The sequence below is a fragment of the Equus caballus genome, chromosome 3 (genome assembly GCF_041296265.1).
Source record: "Equus caballus isolate H_3958 breed thoroughbred chromosome 3, TB-T2T, whole genome shotgun sequence".
NCBI classification, from domain to species: Eukaryota; Metazoa; Chordata; class Mammalia; order Perissodactyla; family Equidae; genus Equus; species Equus caballus.
Window position 1 is genome coordinate 26,215,899 of NC_091686.1, and position 19,008 is coordinate 26,234,906.

Sequence of the window (19,008 nt, forward strand, 5' to 3'; positions counted from 1 at the left end):
ACACCATAGAGCGTACTTAAACAAACCTAAATGGTGTAGCCTACCACACACCTGGGCTATATGGTACTGATCTTTTGGATCACCATAATGTATGCAGTCTGTCGTTGACCGAGTATCATTATGCAGTGCATGACTGTGTAAACTAAAACATACATATATGAAAGCCATTAATTTATTGAGAACTCCCTATGACCACAGCAACTTGTATATTGCATTTGATAGTCATAGTACGAACAACTAACATCGAACAGCAGAATGGTTCAATTTAACTAGCACTTGGCAGCTCATGCAAGCTATTTCTACTAGTTTACTTATTTCCCTTTATTAATGATATGCTATGAAAAAAATTTAGCATACCATCATAACCACTTTAAAGGTAAGACTGCTCTTTTTACTGCGTGGTGTCTGGCTGTGTAAAATACTGATAAAAAGAGCACAGATTCAGCCATGCCTTCAGAGGGTATTTGTAAGGATTAGATGAGTTAAAACACGTGACTCCCTTAGGCCATATAATATGTGTCCAATAAATGTTAGTTGCCGTTCGTCACACTCGGTGGCATTCTCCTGTTTCTCTCGGAGCCTGATTGCTGTTGTTCAGTCTCCTGCACTTGGATTTACATGGCTCCTCTGGTGCACTACAGTTCACATCCATGGCAATCGGTAATCCAGTGCTAACCTTTGATGCCAATACCACAGTGAACTAGCCTGGCAGGGAATCCACATAGGGTGGCAGAGAACAAATGAGAGTAGATTTTACTCCTGGCCCTGCCCCTTCAACCTTCCTTGTGGCTGAGGTTTCCTCAACTCCAAAACAGGGATTGGATGAGAGGTTGAGTCAATAAAATGACCTAACATGCCGCGATGTGTGATGTGATGCACATTCTATCTTCATGCTTGAGAAGAGGAGTAGAGAACCTGGCTTGCACAGCCCCTGGGAAGTTTTCATAGATGGGCTTCCTTGTATCCACAAATGCCTTGAAATTGGGAGGCAGGTGAGGGTGTGCATAGTTGAGGATTCGGGGCTTTTTTTTCTGGGATGGAATCTATAGTTTTCAGATTCTTAGGAGTATTTGAGAAATCCCTCAAAAAAGATTAAGAAACCTCCACTAACCCAGTGCTTCCCTGTGCCCAGATTGGAGACCGTGTCATGGCATTTGTCAATTACAATGCCTGGGCAGAGGTGGTCTGCACGCCAGTGGAATTTGTCTACAAGATCCCAGATGACATGAGCTTCTCCGAGGCTGCTGCGTTCCCCATGAACTTCGTCACAGCCTACATGATGCTCTTTGAAGTTGCCAACCTCCGAGAAGGGATGTCCGTGCTCGTGCACTCGGCTGGCGGTGGTGTGGTAAGTTGACCGCTTGTGAGTCCTCTTCCTCAAAGTCATAATGGTGAAAGTGGAGTGATACCCAGTTGACAATGAGATTCCTGTGTGAGCTATGTCCATTAATAGGGATGATCTCTATGGTTCTGGTGAAGTTCACATGGATGGTGGAGCTCATATAGATGATTGTGCTGGGGTTAGGGTAAGCCTCATAAATATGGTTTTTCTGGAGTTTGGAAAGGTCTCCAAGATGGCGTATCAGGACTCAGTGAGTTTCAGAGATGGTTTCTGTCGAGAAGCACTCTCAGCTTTGTGTCACAATGAACTGTTATGTCAATCATTGTGAGATACCTCATAAGTCAGGTACTACTACTGTTGTCTGAAAAGCCAAAATGGCAGATGATTTACTTTTTCAAAAAACTGGCATGGAATAGAGATTGTTCCCAGATTAATGATATCTATATTCATTTGTGTTCTGATATATTTTCTTGAGCGGGAGCAAGATAGACAGAGATTTTACTGTCACAATGGGAATTACACATAAACCTAAGCATACCAATGAAAGTGGTTGCACATGCAAATGTCATCTGTCAGGTGTGTCTTTGACTAGGGAAAAAATGAAGGAAATAAAAATTGCTGCTCTGGAGTTCCGGCATGGCAGAAAGTTCCTCTGTGGTTCGGATGTGTCTTAATGCCAGTCATTTAGTACATATTGCCCACCTGCCACATGGCAAGTACCATGTTCCTGTCATCATGGTCTGCTGAGGTTGCAGTAGACAGCTAATCTTTCTGAGAGTGAGAGATATCACTCATTAATTCAACAAGTATTTATGGAACTCACGCTATATTCTAGACTCTATGGGTATAGAGATTAAAAAGAGAAGGTCCTGATACAGCATCTAATAGGGTTTGAGAGGTTCTCAGTGTTGGTGATTCTGTGGTTTGATGAACTCAGAGATGAACTCTTCCGGTTGGGTCTATCTTGAAGATATTTTCACTGGAGGTTCTGCTAACGTTAATGTTTTTTTAAAATCTTGGCTTTCTAAAACTATCAAAACCCTACATGCTATAAAGCACTTTTCTGTTTTTCCTTTCTAAGAGGGCAGGCTCATGTACAAAAACGTGAAGACAAAGACATAAAACTTTAGGAATGCCTTTAGAGGAATATCTTTAATCACTTTAGCAAATTTGCCGATGTCTTTTGTCCATGAGTAAAGATATAATAAAAGTTAAACATCTCTTAGAAAAGAAATGGGTCTCAGTGTCAATGAATCTGCTAACAGCAAGCAATCCATTTAGAACGCTGGCATTTACGATCTTAGTGTGCTCGGCATACAAAGCTTTAGAGATCCATTTTCATATTTCAGCATAAGCTCCTGTCTTTACAATGGTACTAAACTCAGTTCTGCTGAGAGTCAGTGTTTAAACATCAGCACTGATGACGTCTCATTTGATGTTTTTATTTTTTTTCATTTGACTTTGTTCTTGGAACAAAGAGAAATGTATCAGGGGCATGTGTCTCACAAAAGAGAAAAAAAATCTTGGGAAATGAGTTTTTGCCATGCCTTATTCTGGGCTTATGGACACTACAACAATAAGAACTAAAGTGTGAACCAGATGAAGGAACTTGGGGAAAGAGACAATGAAGGTAGGGAAATAAGTTGGTGCACATAATGTACCATGATGTCCTAGGCTTATGATGTCTTAGGCTATGATGTCCTAAAGCTTTGGCAAAGATGGACAAGTCTTGGCTCTTCACTTCCTAATAGTGGGTGCAAATAGAGAAAAATGGTCAGCCCTGTGAGCTAGTGTGCATTGGATGGAAACAAACCAGTTACTAGGGAAAACCATAACTAGTACTGGGTTTTGAGACCAGGGAAATACTTCTCTATGGTTTCTCATAAGAAATGTATGCAGACATGCTATGAACATCCTCAACAAAATTGTCATAGTAAATTCACGTATTTCTGTGGTGCTTTTTCTTATGATGTGTCCCTAATGTAGTCTAATAGCACCAAAGTGAAACAAAATTTAGTGAAAGCAAATATCCTGGGACCAAAATGTTGTAGTCTGGCTTAATCTGTGAACAGTTTAAAGGTGTGGTTGGACTGCCCATCTCTCAGGTGAGAGAGTCTCCTTGAATAGCGTTTCTCCCAACCAAGATTTGATAGGTAGTGTGCAGCACTGAGTTCAAGGTTACCACTATAGGACAGACTATTGGCCAAGTGCACATCCATTTAGGTGAACACTCAACCAAGCTAGGGTGGAGTTGTCACTGTCTTACAAAACCTAAAGAGTCCTAAGGAGAGCCCAGACCATTCCACTGCCCCACAGTGGAAAGACCAGTCAGTCACCCCCAGGCAGAACTAGATTCCTCTTAAGAAGACAACCAGCCCCTGTTCTCATGGTGGGGGGAGCTTCCTGGGGTGTGCTTTTTTTATGCTTTATGTATGATACCCTGGAGAGGGATGGAGGTGCTTCCCATCACTGTTGGACTAATCCGATAAGTGTAGCCACTGGCTGCATGATTGCTGTGGTAGGCAGGCTAATGGACCCCCACAGACATTCATGTCCTAATCCCTGGCACCTATGAGTATGTCACCTTACATGGCAAAAGGAATTTTGCAGATGTGATTTAAGGTAAGGACCTTGAGATGGAGAGATTATCCTGGATTATCCAGGTGGGCCCAATGTAAGCACAAGGGTCCTTAAAGATGGAAGAGGGAGGTAGAAGAGTCAGAAGGAGATTTTAAGATGCTACACTGCAGGCTTTGACGATGGAGGAAGAGACCATGAGCCAAGGAATGCAGGCAGCCTCTAGAAGCCGGAAGAGACAAGGAAATGGATTCTCCCCTGGAGCCCCCAGAACGAACACAGCCCTGCTAACACCTTGATTTTAGCCAGTGAAACCCATTATGGATTTCTGATCTTCAGAACTGTAATGTAATAAATCTGTGTTGGTTTTGTTTTTTTGAGCCACTAAGTTTGTGGCAGCTTGTTACAGCAGCAATAGGAAACTAATGCAGCCACTTTCCCTGGGCTGCCTCCCTTTTCAGCGTGGAGACCCCACAGAAGCCTGAAGAAAACCAGGTAGCAAGTAGCAGAACTAGGGTTTGTATCCTAATATGAGTAGGTTCCAAAGCCTGTTCCGTTTCCACTTGACAACCCAGAATGTTGGGAGAACCCAAATCATTCATCCTTTTATTTATTCATTCATTTAACAAACATTTGTTCAACCTCTCACCCAGCGCTAACTATAGACATTTTAAAGAGCCAAAAGACTGTGTCCCAGGGACACGTTTCCTAACTTGATGTTGATGAGATGATAAAAAAGGATTCAATCTAATTAGGATAAGGTTTCCTAAGTTAATATAAAGTGTGCATTTCTAAGGGCACCAAGACGTCTGTCTGATTTTCATCAAAGGCTGGGATGGGGAATTTGCAGACAGAATGTGACAAACGTCAGACTAAACCGTAATTTTGAAGGAAACTTTAATATAGTATAGGAAAATATTTTGATCCAGAGCAGGTTGCTTTCTCATTGGAATTGCCCAAGTGTCTACACTGCTCTGTCCTATCTTTGAAGACCCCGTCTTCCTTTGACAATAGCACAACGAGATGGTTTGAGAGGGTAACATCCCTGATCAAATCTGTAGAACCTGATTGAAAATGGGCTGACACTTCCTTAAGGGAAAAGTAACAAAATAAGCAACTGAGTGTGGCTCATGTCAGGAACTTCAGGATGAGGGTTTTACTGCCAGTCCTATTTAACAAGCTGCCAGGACATTGAGCATCTTGATTGAGGATGTGCTCAGTTTCTGGAGAGTAACATTACTGTCACGACATAGTTATTTGCATCTGAGTCTGACATGTGATGCTTTCCATTTCTCTTTTTCATCATCTCATCTAAACAGAGAGAGTAGCAATCTGAGATGGGCCACAGATCTTGGAAAGGAAAGCGGAACTAAACTTTCAGACAGAGTTAAGTGGCTACCACTCAATTATTAAATTTTATTCATTATGGATGAGGCATTTTTCCCAGTGTCATTCAAATCACTTCAAAGTAGAAACCACAGAAGGCGGGCAGGATCTATAGAGGGGGCATCATGAGGCTCCCCCACCTTCTATATGGGCACGTGTGCAGGTACCCTCCCTGAATGACTGATGAACCATACATCATTTTTACAGTCAACTGTGAGAGCCTGGGTGAGTAGGAATCCTCAGTGTGTTGGAGGATTTGGACATATTGGATAGTCATTTATTTCAGCAGAAAAAACACGAGCATCTGCAAAATCACTATAGGAGAATATTTTGTTGAAAATAAAACCATCATTGACCATGAAAGGCATCAACATCTACCCAGCTACTCAAGCCGGCAACCCAAGACTGTTGCTTAGCTCTTCTTCAACGTGCTATGAGTTTCCAAATCCTGTGACTCATTCCTTTATTCACTCACTCATCTGACACATATGTGGTGGGGGCCTACTCTGTGCAAGACACTGAATTAGGCACTAGAGATTCAGTAGCAAATACCACAGCTTTTCTTCTTTCGGAGAAGCCCTCTGGATCAAAGGTGGGCATATAAATCTAATAATCATGTGAAAAACTTCGCCAAGTGCTATGAACGGGAGATACAAGCTCTTATGAGGCTTGTAATAGGGAACTGACCTGAGATGGAGGTGGGGGTGAAATCAGGGAAGGCGTCCCCAAGGAAGTGGCATTTGCACTCCAGTCTGAGGATGATAAGCAGGTAAATTGGACAAGAGTGGAGGTAGAGGTGGAGGGTGGGGCACTCACGAGAAGTGGAAGTGAGCTGGGCTTTCGTGGGGAAGTAGAGGGGGGTTAGGGAGGCTTTCATATAAAGGATTCCAGACAGCAGGACATTTGCTGTCTCTGCCTGCCTCTCCCTGCCCTGTCTACTGCTGTTTCACTTCTGGCCCCAGGACATCTCACTTAGATTCCTGCAGCATCCGTTTACTGGCTGCCTGCCCAGTTTCCTCTCTCTGAAGTCAGCTCTTTACCTGCAGCCAGAGTGGTTTTCCTAACACACCAGTCGGCTCTGTCACTCCTTGCTCGTAATCGACAGAGACGCCCATTGTTGTAAAGATAATGTTCGATCTCCTTAGCTTCCTGGCACGTATGGCCCTCGTCATCGGGGCCTTGTCTCTCTCTCTCTCTCTCTGGCCACTTCTCCTTATTCCTCTTATTTCAGTAATATAGAAGGACTTGGAGCTTCCGTAGGTATGTGGCCGAGATGGCTGCTCTCAAAGCTCTGTGCCCTCCTTCTGCAGATGGAGGTTGCTGCTGATAAGCTGCTGCCCAGCCAAGGACTGTTTGTTTTTTTTTTTTTGCTGAGGAGGATTGGCCCTGAGCTAACATCTGCTGCCAATCTTCCTCTATTTTGTACATGAGCTGCTGCCACAGTATGGCCACTGATGAGTGGTGTAGGTCTGTACCCGGGAACCGAACCCAGGCCACTGAAGCGGACCACACTGAATTTAACCAGTAGGCCACTGGCGCTGGCCCCAGGGACTGTCTTTTTAAACTGCCTTCACCACCCCTGCCCTTGCATCTGGCTGGGGCCACTCACCTGAGCCTGAGCCAGTGGGTCGTAGCCGAGGCCACGTGATGCGCATCACTTCCAGTCCTGCCCTTTCTTGTGAAGTCCTCCCTGCTCTCTCTCTTCCCAGTTTCCTGGCAGATGTCAGAGTTCATCTGGGAGCACATGTCAAAGATGGCAGCCTCCACCCACCCAGGACCCTCACTAACTGCACTTTCACCCCTGTCCTGTCCTTGCCCCACCGCCATTTAGACTTTGTATGTACAAGGGGGAGAAAAGAAACTTCTGTTATCTTTTTTTTCAATTATTTTATGGAGGTCACAATGGTTTACAACATTGTGTAATTTCAAGTGTACATTATTCTTTGTCAGTTTCTGTATAGACTGCATCATACTCACCACCGATAGTCTAATTTTTATCCGTCACCATACACATGTGCACCTTTAATCCTTTCACCCACTCCCAACCCCCTTCCCCTCTGGTAACCACTAATCTGTTCTCTTTATCCATGTGTGTGTTTGTCTTCCACATACGAGTGAAATTATGTGGTGTTTGTATTTCTCTATCTGGCTTATTGTGCTTAACGTAATACCCTCAAGGCCCATCCAGGTTGTTGCAAATGGGATGCTTTTACCTTTTTTATGGCTTAGTAGTACTCCGGTGTATATATATACACCACATCTTCTTTATCCAGTCATCAGTTGAAGGGCACTTGGGTTGCTTCCACGTCTTGGCTGTTGTGAATAATGCTGCAGTGAACATAGGGGGAAACTTCTATTACCTCAACTACTGAGATTCCAGGGCTCACTCGTTACGGCAGCTGGCATTTCCATTACTATACGCACAGGGCGTCTGGCTTTTCCACATCACTACGCTGCACCCCTTCCCCCTCTGCTCTCCTAAGGGTAATGGCTAAGGCATGGGCCCTGGAGGCAACAGTCTATGTCCAAAGCCCACCCCCTAGGGCAAGCTACTCAACTTCTCAGTTTCCCCATTCACAGAATGAAAATAATAACAACACATTTATTCCTCACAGGGTTTCTGTGTATGTTAACTAGGCTGATGCTTAGGAAGCACTTAACGTAGGCACAGGCAGAAAGCAAGTGTTAGCTCTTATGGGTATTGTTTTTAGTGGTTGGCTTGTTCATCTTATCCCCTCCTCCACCCTATACGCCCCTCCATCAGAGCAAGTGGGTCTTATTATTTTTGTGCCTGTTTTCTGCTACGTAATAAATGCAGTAAACATTTCTGAATCAAAAAGCTGGTGCAAGCCATTTTCCTCTGTTCTAGAAAATTTGTTTGCTGAGCTAAGGCAGGCCATGTCATTGAATTAATCCCAGGGGGGAAAAATCATTCTTAGTGATCTCGTAAATTTCAATCTAGTAAGCAGTTTTTGGCGCCCTTGCTCGCGGCATCTCACATTCTGAATATTCTTCCCAGAGTTTTTGGTCTGCATCTGGTGTGCATTATTCGTTGACTGAGGCCCCCTTTTCGTGGTCTACCCATCACCCCCTCCATCTTCCCATGGTCCAGCCACGCTCAGTCTGTCTCCTTCAGCATCCCAACTAGCAGGCGCATGCGTGAGATCTCAGAGTGGGAAGGGAACAAAGACAGACACCAACTTGTATCAACACTAGCTGTCCCAGACTCTTTGAAGATGTTATTCATTTAGCCCTCGTAGGAACTTTCCCCGTTGGATAGGACGTGGCAGCTCCACCCTCTCAACCACTCCAAGACTGTTTCCTCATTTGTAAAGTGGGGTGATATTAGTGGCAGCCTTGAGTGGTACTTGTGAACTTGGAGCAGTGCTTGGCCCACAATAAACACCCAGTGAAATTTAGCTCTTAAAATTTCCCAGGGTGGGAGGTTCACTGTTATTTCTGAGGCTGCAGCATTAGTTAGCAGGAGAGACCAAATTCAAGCTCAAATATCCGGGGACATGAACTCCCAATCCAATGCCCTTGGCACTATACCACAGCACAGAAACATCTGCCCCTCCACTCATTCCTTCTGCCTGCCCCACTCTGTGCCCTGGATAAGGGGGACTTAGGGATAGCAAGACATCCTGGTCCCCAGGGGCCGGCCACAATGGGAAATGGAACCTCTGAAAATTTAAAGAGAACAAAGTGCTCTGTCATATCCTCATGAATAATCAAAGGGACGAGGATTAATTGCATCTCAGCATCAGCAGGAAGGGCTGTGGCCTGAGGACTCACTGGTATGATTAAGACTCTCGTTCTGTAACTGCTGACCCTGAGAAACAGGCCCTCACCTTCCTTAATGTCAAAGATGCTTCAGAGACGTGTGGTGGAGCAAGGCACCACCCCCCTGCTTCTGGAAATCTCTGATGTTGGCAGCCAGTGTCTGGACTCCTTGCAACTCAGCAATATGCCTTAGGTTGAGAAAAAGTATATCTAAAAACACTTCTTCCAAGCTATGCCTATGTCTGCAAAAGCCTCATTTGATCTTCATTCTAGTTGCTTTTAACTCCTTTACAGTAAATCACGACTGGGTCGAAGAAACTATCTTTATCATAAATATTATAAAGGTTAAATTTGGCCTCTGAGGCAAGATTCATTCACTCAATATTAGTTGAATACATATGTGTATATATATATCAGTTCATGAAGGGATAAGAGCTAAAATAGATTGAGCCCAGTAATTTCCACACACTGTCTATGAGGTAGATACTGTTATATCTTCATTTTAACAGAGGAGACTGAGAGACAGAGAGGTTAAGTAACTTGTTCCAGGTCACACAGCTATGAAGAGGAAGAGCCAGTGTGTGAACTAGAATACAGAGCTCATGTTTTTAACTACTGGGCTGTGCTGACAGAGAGGCAGTACTGAGAGAAGCGCTGCTTCTGTTTAGGCTGAGCTGGAATGGATTCTAGTCCATGAGTTTTGTTGGTGGGCTTGCTTCCGCAAGAGCTGAGTACAACCTGGGGTTGCCCAGGAGCTGAGGTATCAGGAAGAAGGGACTGTCTTCCATTGACACAGACAGTTTCCCAAGGAGTCAAGCAGATTCAGCACTGGAGTTGCCGTTGACGTTAACCATCCAGCTGGAATTAAGCCCCAGGCTGCCATGTTCACGAAGGCAAGGGTGGTGTGATCCCTTCATCCCTGTATTCTGAGCACTGAGCCCAGTCAGTGCCCAGCACATTGGTGTTGCTTGATAAATATTTCTAGAGGGAATGAAGGAAGAAAGGGAAAGGAGAAAGAAAGGGGCCCCAAAGGCAGCATTTAAGTTATGGAGACAGTGTGGAACATAAGGGCCCAAATTCCAGAGTCAGAGCTGGTTTTCATCCTAGCTTCTCCTTTTTCCAGGTGAGAGGCCTTGGACAAGTACTTTAACGTCCTTGGACCTTGTTTCTTCACCTATAAAAGTGAATATAATACCTATCTCATTGTTTTTATATGGCATTTTAAAAGAGGATGATATTGTGGGCATAGCATGCTATTTGGCACATAGAAAATTCAAATGTCACGTGTTATTATTACTATTATTACTGTCATCACATTATTATTATCACTATCTGATAGGAAATACTACTCAATGGTATTCTGATATTTATAGCCAGAAACAAGAGAGTAACATATAGGGACAGTCAACTGGCGGCTGGTTGTTGAAATTTGGAGCAAGGAGCAGATAAAACCAATCTCAGTTCCCTGTGTGTATGCTCCTTGACAGCCACTGCTCACTGCTCTCATGTCTTAGTGGAGTTGTCACACAAACCCCCTTCCACACTTCACTTTCCTCAAACATATAAGACAAAATTAGACTTTAAGGAAAATTTAGCGCTATAGATCCAGCCCCTGGACATGTGTCAAGAACTCCAAATACGTGGACTAGTCTTTGCTGAGTTTATGTGACACCGGGGACCCATCCACTTCCCCAGCAACACATACAAAAGGCCACAGTTGCTTTTTGGAATATTATTGCCTTTATTAAGATGAAAAATCAGTTCAGCTGGCAAAGAGTGAGATGCAGAGCAAGAACCCGCCTCATCTGTTCTCACAGGCATCCACCAGGCTGTCAGCCATGGTCCTGAGTACCCTACCCCCAGGCTGATCATGTCCATCCTGCAGCTCCCTCCATGAGAAACTCAACAGCATCCCTTCCTCACCTCCTGTTCACAATGTGTTTGGGCTCCTCAACTCTATGACAGGATATGGAGATGGAATTTGAACCCCATCTTTCCCTCTCACAAGCTGGAGTCCTTCTTCCACCCTGCCTCCCATCCTCCCCTGCCCACCCCCACCAAACTTAGTCGTCATAATAAATTTCTGTCTCTCTTGCTCTCTCTTTCTCTCCTTCCCTCCCTTCCTCCTTCTGTCTCTTGTCTCTCTTTGCCTGGCTCTCTTGCTCTCCCTTTGTCTATCTTCCTTTCTTTCTATTTCTCTGTCTGTATTGAGCGCTCTCCAATAAACACCTGCATGCAGCTCTCCACTCAGAATCCTATTCCAGGCAACCTGGCCTACAACAATTACTGTGCTCACCATTATGATTCTCGGGCATCATCTCTGTAGCCCATACAAACCTGCCTGCCTCTGAGTCGGGTCCATCAGTCTACTTCCTCACTGATGGCGCTCATTTAGAGCTCGCTTCACAGCCTGATGCTCACTTAGTTCAGGAAGCTTATCTTCTCCTTTCTGAGATTTTCCCTGTTGTCTAGAACTCTGCTGAGTGCCCAGAAGAAGCTAATAAATGCTAATGAGTTGAATAAGTGGGTGGACAAGGGAGCTGGTGAATACTTGTTTCTTCCTAAACCATTTGGGCTTCCCTTGGTATTAATAAACCCAGGATATATGCCAGCCGAAACATCAGAATAACTTCACAGCACGGCCCTGAGCTGGGTAAACTGGGCTTGGATGGCCTCCTGTAGTGGGATTTCCTGGCAGTGTCAAGGAGAGAGAAGTAAAGTTATTCTGGGCTCAGCTTAACGAAGAGAAGCTCAACTATAAAGGTGCATTTCTCTTTATTTGAGCCAGTTACTTAACCTCTCGGGACCTCGGTTTCCTCATCTTCATAATGAAGATTAAAGCATCGATGTGTGTGCTCAGTGAGTTAATTCATACAGAGCAATGGTTTCCAAAGTGTGGTCTCTGGACCATCGGCATCACCTGGGAACTTGTTAGAAATGCAAGTTATTGGGCCCCACCCCATACCTGCTACAGAATCAGAAACTCTGGGGTGGGGCCGACGATCTGTGTGTTAACAAGCCCACCAAGAGACTCCAATGCATGTTCGAGTTTGAGAACCAGGTTCAGAGCACTTAGAATAGAGCCTGACACTCAGAAGTAGTTCACCTAAAATTAGACATCACTATCTTTTTGGGATAGTGCTTTGTAGTGTGTAATAAACATTAAATATAGATTTAAGGAATGTATTGTTCTTCATCCCAATCCTCTGTATTAGTCTATGCTAGTTTATGTTTATTATGGCCTAGAAGTTAAGAATCTTTGAAGTCAGACCAACCTGTATTTGCTTGCCAGCTTCAGCACCTTACTGGCTGATCTTAACCAATTGCTTAATCTCTCTAAGTCTCAATTTCCTTGTATCTGAAATTGGGATAGTAGCACCACCCTCTTATGGTGGTTGTTAGTGAGATGATACATGGAATCCTAGCACCATGCCAGCTCTGAGGGAACATGCTGTAAATGGTGCCTGTGATTATGTCTGAAGCATGCCCTACCTCAGAAATAACAGGCCATGGAACACATGTTTTAGTGTTTGCTAATAAAAGCAGATGGGTGACCCAGCTTATCATGGGGGAAGGAAGTGAGCAGGGAAGTCCTCATGAAATGGCACCCATCTGTGTCATGCTAGAAAGCTTATTTCAAAATCTCTCATTACCAAACCTGTGAACTCTTCCACTTTTGAGCTTTTCTGATGTCCAGCCTCTCTGGCTGCTTGCCCAGCTGGTGGAAGGGTTGACTTCTTGCTGGAGTCTGAAGTCAGTAGTTGGAGAGTGTCAGTAACACACTTTAGTGTAAAATGACAAGAAAAGCTACCCATAAGGCATATGTGGACACTAAGGATGCTATTTGTCCTCCTCAGTGTCATTTTTTATTTTGTGTTCATAAAATTTGTCTGGCATTCATGTCCATGTTGCTCAGCCTGGAACAAGCATTTGGTTTTGTATACCAGGAGAAAATATACAGACGGTTGTTCTGATCAAATGCATAGGCTCTTAGTAAGGAATATGTTTACTGTGTGGTAGAGGAGTGTAATGGTTAAGGCTCTGGATGTGGCAGATGTAGGTTCAAATCCTGGCCTTGCTGTTTGCTGATTGTATGACCCAGGGCACAGTTCTGAACCTTCCCAAGTCTCAGTTTTCCCATTTTACAAATGAGTTTGTCATTTAATGTATATCAAGTAGTCAGCATAGGGTCTGGCACTTAATACCCACTGAGCTATTTTTAATTGTCCTATTGGAAACGACTATCCAGCGTGGATTTTAGGAGGCAGATATTCAGATTACCTCAGCGTTCTTGTTTTCGCTTTTTTTTTTTTTTTTTGCCCTGTGCATCTGCAGGTTAACTGGGGTTGCAATAATTCCAATCTCAAATCTTAAGTGAGCTGCGTGGGTTTACAAATTAACCATTAAATCAAATGCCTCATATACAACAATAATACATTTTTCATGAGCATTTCTAAATGCTTCTATGTAACTCTAACATCAGGCAGGAGTGTCCACTTGTATTCCGTCCTCGTGGACCCACTGCACACCACAGATCATCACACGCACTGGCAGTGGTCCTGGGGCAATGGAGGGATAAATGACAATCTCCTGTTCTGTCTCATAAATGTCTAGGCCACATTCAGACTATGTCAGGTGTACAGGAATGCCATGCATGTCAGAAAGCTGACAGAAAATTCCATCGAGCTGTCGGCCTGTCTCCTGGACACCCTGCTTTTGAGAGCTGGGGCTTCATTGCTCTGACAGGGAGAGGAGAAGTTGGACTTCCTCGGTGATTGGAAGAGCCCGGAGGCTGCTTCCTCTGGAGGCGATGGTCCTGAGCTCAACATGGGGTTGCAATGTGGTGGCAAAACAGGAGTCTCGACTAATGCAAGGACAAGTCTGGACTCTACGTTTTCTGAAAGCCTTGGTAGCACCAAACTATATCCATCAACGGAAGCTACCAAGGGCTTTCGAAATCAGGCTGGCCACTGTTTCCAAAGGGGAGACTTTGAAAACTCTTCCTGGGGCTGAAGAAACCAGAAGGCCAGTTGGAATGGTCATATATATGGGTGCCCACTCTGCCTGGCCCTGGACAGTGCCCTGCCAAGACAAAGATGGATAAGACACAGTCCTTGCTTTGGAGGACTGCGTGTTCTCTGGAGGAGACCAACAAGCAGCTAAATATGTGAAGTATGGTGTGGACTGCAATAATAGAAGCAATGGAAGTAATTTGGGAGAAAGAATGATTAGTTCTTTATAGGGGAGAGGTGATATGTCAGCAGAATTCTTAAGGATAAATAGGAGTTTTCCAGGTTGCCAGGAAACATGGCACAAAAGCCCAAGGAAAGCATGGATCTGCAAGTATTGGGTATGGTCAAGGCAGAGGGGCAGGTGGTGGCAGGTGAGGAAGGTAGGCGGGGAGAAACCATGAGGGCCCTTATAATGTTGTCTTCACAAGACCCTTCCACTCTCCGTACACCCAACTGCACTAGTTGAATTTCATTCATAACTCTTTGCATGGATAAACTGATGGAGGAAAGAATTCCCAGACAATACCTAGTAGCAATTTTTCAAATCTTTCAAATTATAATTTTTCAAATTTTGTGAATTTTATATACATAATATATATACATGATATACACAAAATTAAGCATGAAAATGTATTTTTTCCATGCTTAATTTTTCACAATCATACTGCCAAGTGCCTTCCATTCATTATTTTATGTATGCTCACAACTGCCCTGTGAGATGCATACTATTATCATCAGCCCATTTTGAGACTTAGGAAATCTAGGCTTGCTGAAATAAAGTCAGTCATCCAAAGCCACATGGTTGGCAGAGATGGAGCTAGAATTCACACTCAGATGAGTCTTTCTCAAAGCCTGTGTTTTAAACCACCAAGGTAGGTCAGGAAGCGAGGAGGCAGCAGGTACAGGTCTACCCATCTGCTCATCGCTTCTGCCCACTCACCTATTTTGGGAGCACTGGAGCAACCTCCCCACCACCGGTCTTTGATGATGGTATATGGGGTCATCTTGGGCTCTGAGAAGCCAGGTGGGCAGTGAGAGGGCAGGAGTGAAGCTTGTGGGGCAGGGCGAGGTGTGGGTCTGCACCAAGCCACCCAGCTTAGGGTGGGCATGTTACTCCCCCCTCCTCCAGAACCCCAACAGAAGGTCAGTCCCAGTAGGGTTGCCAGATTTAGCAAATATGGATTTTATCTGGCAATCCTTACTTCCCAGGGATGCCCGAGTTCTCCCACAGAAAGGTCTAAACCTTCCAGGCAATTAATTACACTAGTGACGCTGAAATCCTGGATTTGAGGTGATTAAGAGGCACGTCCAGTCAGGAATGCATTAAGGAGGGCAAATATTTTAAGCCTCAAGAGCAGTGATTAAAAGGAGCCCTGTTCTCTAGAGCCCACCCCCATGATGAGAAAATGGCTTCATGCTGAATGCCAAGACCTGCACTCCCCTTCCCAGGCCAACCAGAGGCCAGACTCCCTGCTGCTCAGGATTCTTCCCCAGCCACACAACCCCACAGCGTGGAGGGACGTTAGGACCTTGAGGCCTGGGGCTGTGGAGGAGGACAATGGAGGAGATGAGGTTTCCTGTGCTAGAAAGTGCATGAGGCAGGTGGTGGACCATATTGATTCACCCAACAGATGCTTACTGAGCATTTACCATGTGCCAGGCAGCATGTGAGGGGTCTAGAATGCAATGGCAAATGAGGGAGATGGGCACATGGCCGAATATCGAACAAATATGTATATGTATGTACATATATATGTGTAAACAACAGCTATACACATGTACATATACATATGATAACATATATATAATATTATATATAGACATGGAAAAGATCACGATGCTTTCATAGACTGCAAACAGGGAGAAAGACACACTGCAGATCGAATCATCAAAGATGACCTCATTGAGTGGGTGACATTTAAGCAGAGACAAGGAGGCAATTCTGTGAAAAGCAAGAAAGAAGTACGTCATAGTCTTTAGGAAACATCAAACACCCCAGGCAGCAATGGCTGACGGTATGAAGTCATTGGAAGAGAGTTATTGTCCTTGTCTAGTCACAGAGTTGGCTTGTGAGATCTAGCCTGTTACCCACAAGGCTTTGTGGCAGGCACCTTGGATACCCACCCATACTGCTCCCTGCCTCACCACCCACTCCTTCATCTTACTTCCTGGGATTGATTACCAAATAAACTACATGCACATAAGTCTTCATCTTAGGGTCTGCCTTTGGGGAAACCCACACCGTCTGAACGAGTCATTCATGATCAGCCAAAGATTAACTCAAGCATCCCACTTCAGCATCTCCTCCCCACCAACCTTTTTATCTCTAGCCATGCCTCTCTGTCCATCTTCCCCTTGTACCCATGCACTTTCCAACCTGACAGCCTTTGCTACTCTCCTTATTTCTCCACCTGGAAAATTCCTATTCATCGTTTAAATGTCACCTCCCCTTGAAAACCTTCCTTGCTCTCCCATCTCTACACCTTCAACATTGTTTTACTTATACTGACTTCATCAGGCTCCATCCATCCATCCATCCATCCAATAGATATGTGTTAACTACCTCCATATGCCAGGCACTAGCATGTTGTAATTGTCCACAGGTTTTCTTATGTAGACAAATTTTCTTGAGGTCAGAGTGGGTCTTAGGCATCTCTGTGCTTCCAGCACATGGCACAGGATGGAGTGGGGGCTTGGCAATTGTTTGATCAAATTAAACTGATGAACTTCACCTGTTCCAGGCAGACAGCATCTGTGTAATGATAATGAGGTTCTTAATTACACAGAGGAGGAGACATTTATTAAGTATGTGGAAATAATAAATGAGTATGTTATCATCAAAATGTGAACTACATGTAGACAGTTTTATTACTTAAAATAGCTTGTAAGCCATTAAGCCAGTGACCATGTTTGACATCCCAAACCAAAATGTATTCTTCAAACCAGAAACGGCCCTCAGCAGGCTCCCTTTGTCGCTCTGTGGACCACAGAGTCTGGAATTCCTTCCAAATCTTCTCTCTTTAGAACTGTACTAAGCCATTTGACCTTGTAATTTCATACTGGTACGATTGCCATATAGGATACAAGACACAATCCTGTCTACTGGCATTCTCTTCTAAAGAAATGATCAGAGAGTTAGTCAAACAGGCAGCCAGTCTGTATTCAAACGTTGAACATCTGCAGTTTGTCCCACAATGTGCTAGACACAAAACGTACAGTAGCAGACAAAACAGATTTAGGCTGCCTTCTGAAACTTACAGTCAAAGATCTATGTGCAAAGATGTTCACTGAAACATATGGTTTACTGTAGGATAGCATTATAATGCCCTGTAAGACAAGGATTGGTTAAAAGGAATTATAGTATATCCACACAATAGAATATACCCCAGCCATTCAAAATGATGGTGTTAGAGAATTTTTCATGACCCACAAAAATGCTTACTATAGAAGCTTAGAAAGAAAAAAATAATCAGGGTTCACAGTGGTATATATTCAGTGTGATTCCAATTCTGTGGACAACCAAATATTGATATAAACATGTTGGAAAACTACTGGAACAAAGTAAGCCAAATTATGTAAGTGTTTATCTCTGAGATATGGCATCAAACTTGACATTTTTATAGTTTTCTGTATTTGCCAAATTTCATTCTTAACACTGGGCATGAGTATGTGTTGCTTTCATAACACCCTTTTGAAAGAGCTTAGCAGAGACTGGAATAGATCCTTCCACTGCAAAATGTGGCATTTCGTTCTCCCAGGAGAGCTTGCTGATATGTCCAGAGTCTGTGCTGGGGTTGGGGAAATAATGGCTTCAGTCTTGCCAAGAGCTTTTTGGGAATGAGGAAGCAGACAGGAAACCCTGGAACTGTGAGTGATTTTCGTTTAGCTTTTTGGTTGCTTTCCACCTATAAATATTTAGGCCAAAAGTAATGGGTGTGTGGGAGGAGAAAGGGAGACAAAGCCCAAACCATCCACCTCTCCCTCTGTCCCCTATGCTTCTGACATATAAACCTGTGGTCTTCAAATTGGGTTACCCTAATACCGTACCAACAATGCACCCCAAAACCTTGGCAATAATTGACCCATGTGTACGCTTGGCTTCTGCTACAACTGAGGGTACATGTCCTGCCTGTCCATCAGGGTGTGGACACGAGAGAGCTCCCGAATGCAGCTTAGCTTGCGATACAACTTGCTGTGAGTAAAAGGAGAAGCTTCAATTGAAGCTGTTGCCTAAGGAAGATCACCTCTTTGCTGGGCCATGCAACAAATTTGTCTTATGCACCTGTGTAAAAAGAGCCTGGTCAGGCCGCTAAGCAGTTCTAAAATCAAGTGGCAAAACCAAGGGAACAGTAGGGTGACTGTTGTTTCCTTTACAGAGAGTGTGAGATATTGCTATGCTGTGGTTGTGAACGGCAATGTCATCCTCCCTACTTTTTTAGTGTTATTTTGATCTTTTTGATCCATTCAAGTGTGCTACTCCAAATTCTGTCATATGAAAGTAGGCTGTGAACACAGAAATATCTAGAACCACTCACGTTCAAGTGGAGTGAGATGGCCCCACCATGCCACATTTAAGAGGATTTTCACCTGATAAGCCATTGTCCACTGGACATGGTTCCACCTGCCAGAGAAGAGTTGAGGGATTGAACATAGGCTGGAAATAAGAAGATACGGGGTGTGGGAGTGATGTTGGAAATATCAACAGAGTGATAATAAGGGGCATGAGACACACAAGTCTATTGTTTTGTGTGCCGTGACTCCTAGGAACAAAATCTACAGGCAGGCTACCCATAGTGCAATATAAATGAGACTTCCAAAACAATCAGAGTTGCCCCAAAATACAATGGACTGATTTGGGGGGCAATTAGTTCTCCATCTCCAACTCACTAGTTTTCATCCTGGAAATGT

General features: G+C 44.1%; 1 protein-coding gene and 1 non-coding gene across 2 annotated transcripts in view; one reads left to right on the forward strand and one right to left on the reverse strand.

Annotated features, from left to right (window-relative positions):
- The window catches only part of VAT1L (vesicle amine transport 1 like), a 142,328-nt gene that overhangs the window by 25,649 nt on the left and 97,671 nt on the right, over positions 1–19,008 (forward strand). Inside the window, exon 3 of the mRNA XM_023637363.2 lies at positions 1,133–1,348. Coding sequence (XP_023493131.1) covers positions 1,133–1,348 — 216 coding nt within the window. The remainder of the gene's footprint in view (positions 1–1,132; positions 1,349–19,008) is intronic.
- LOC111773052 (small nucleolar RNA SNORA15) lies at positions 308–451 on the reverse strand. Its single transcript, XR_002807254.2, has one exon. It is a non-coding gene; the product is annotated as a small nucleolar RNA SNORA15 (small nucleolar RNA).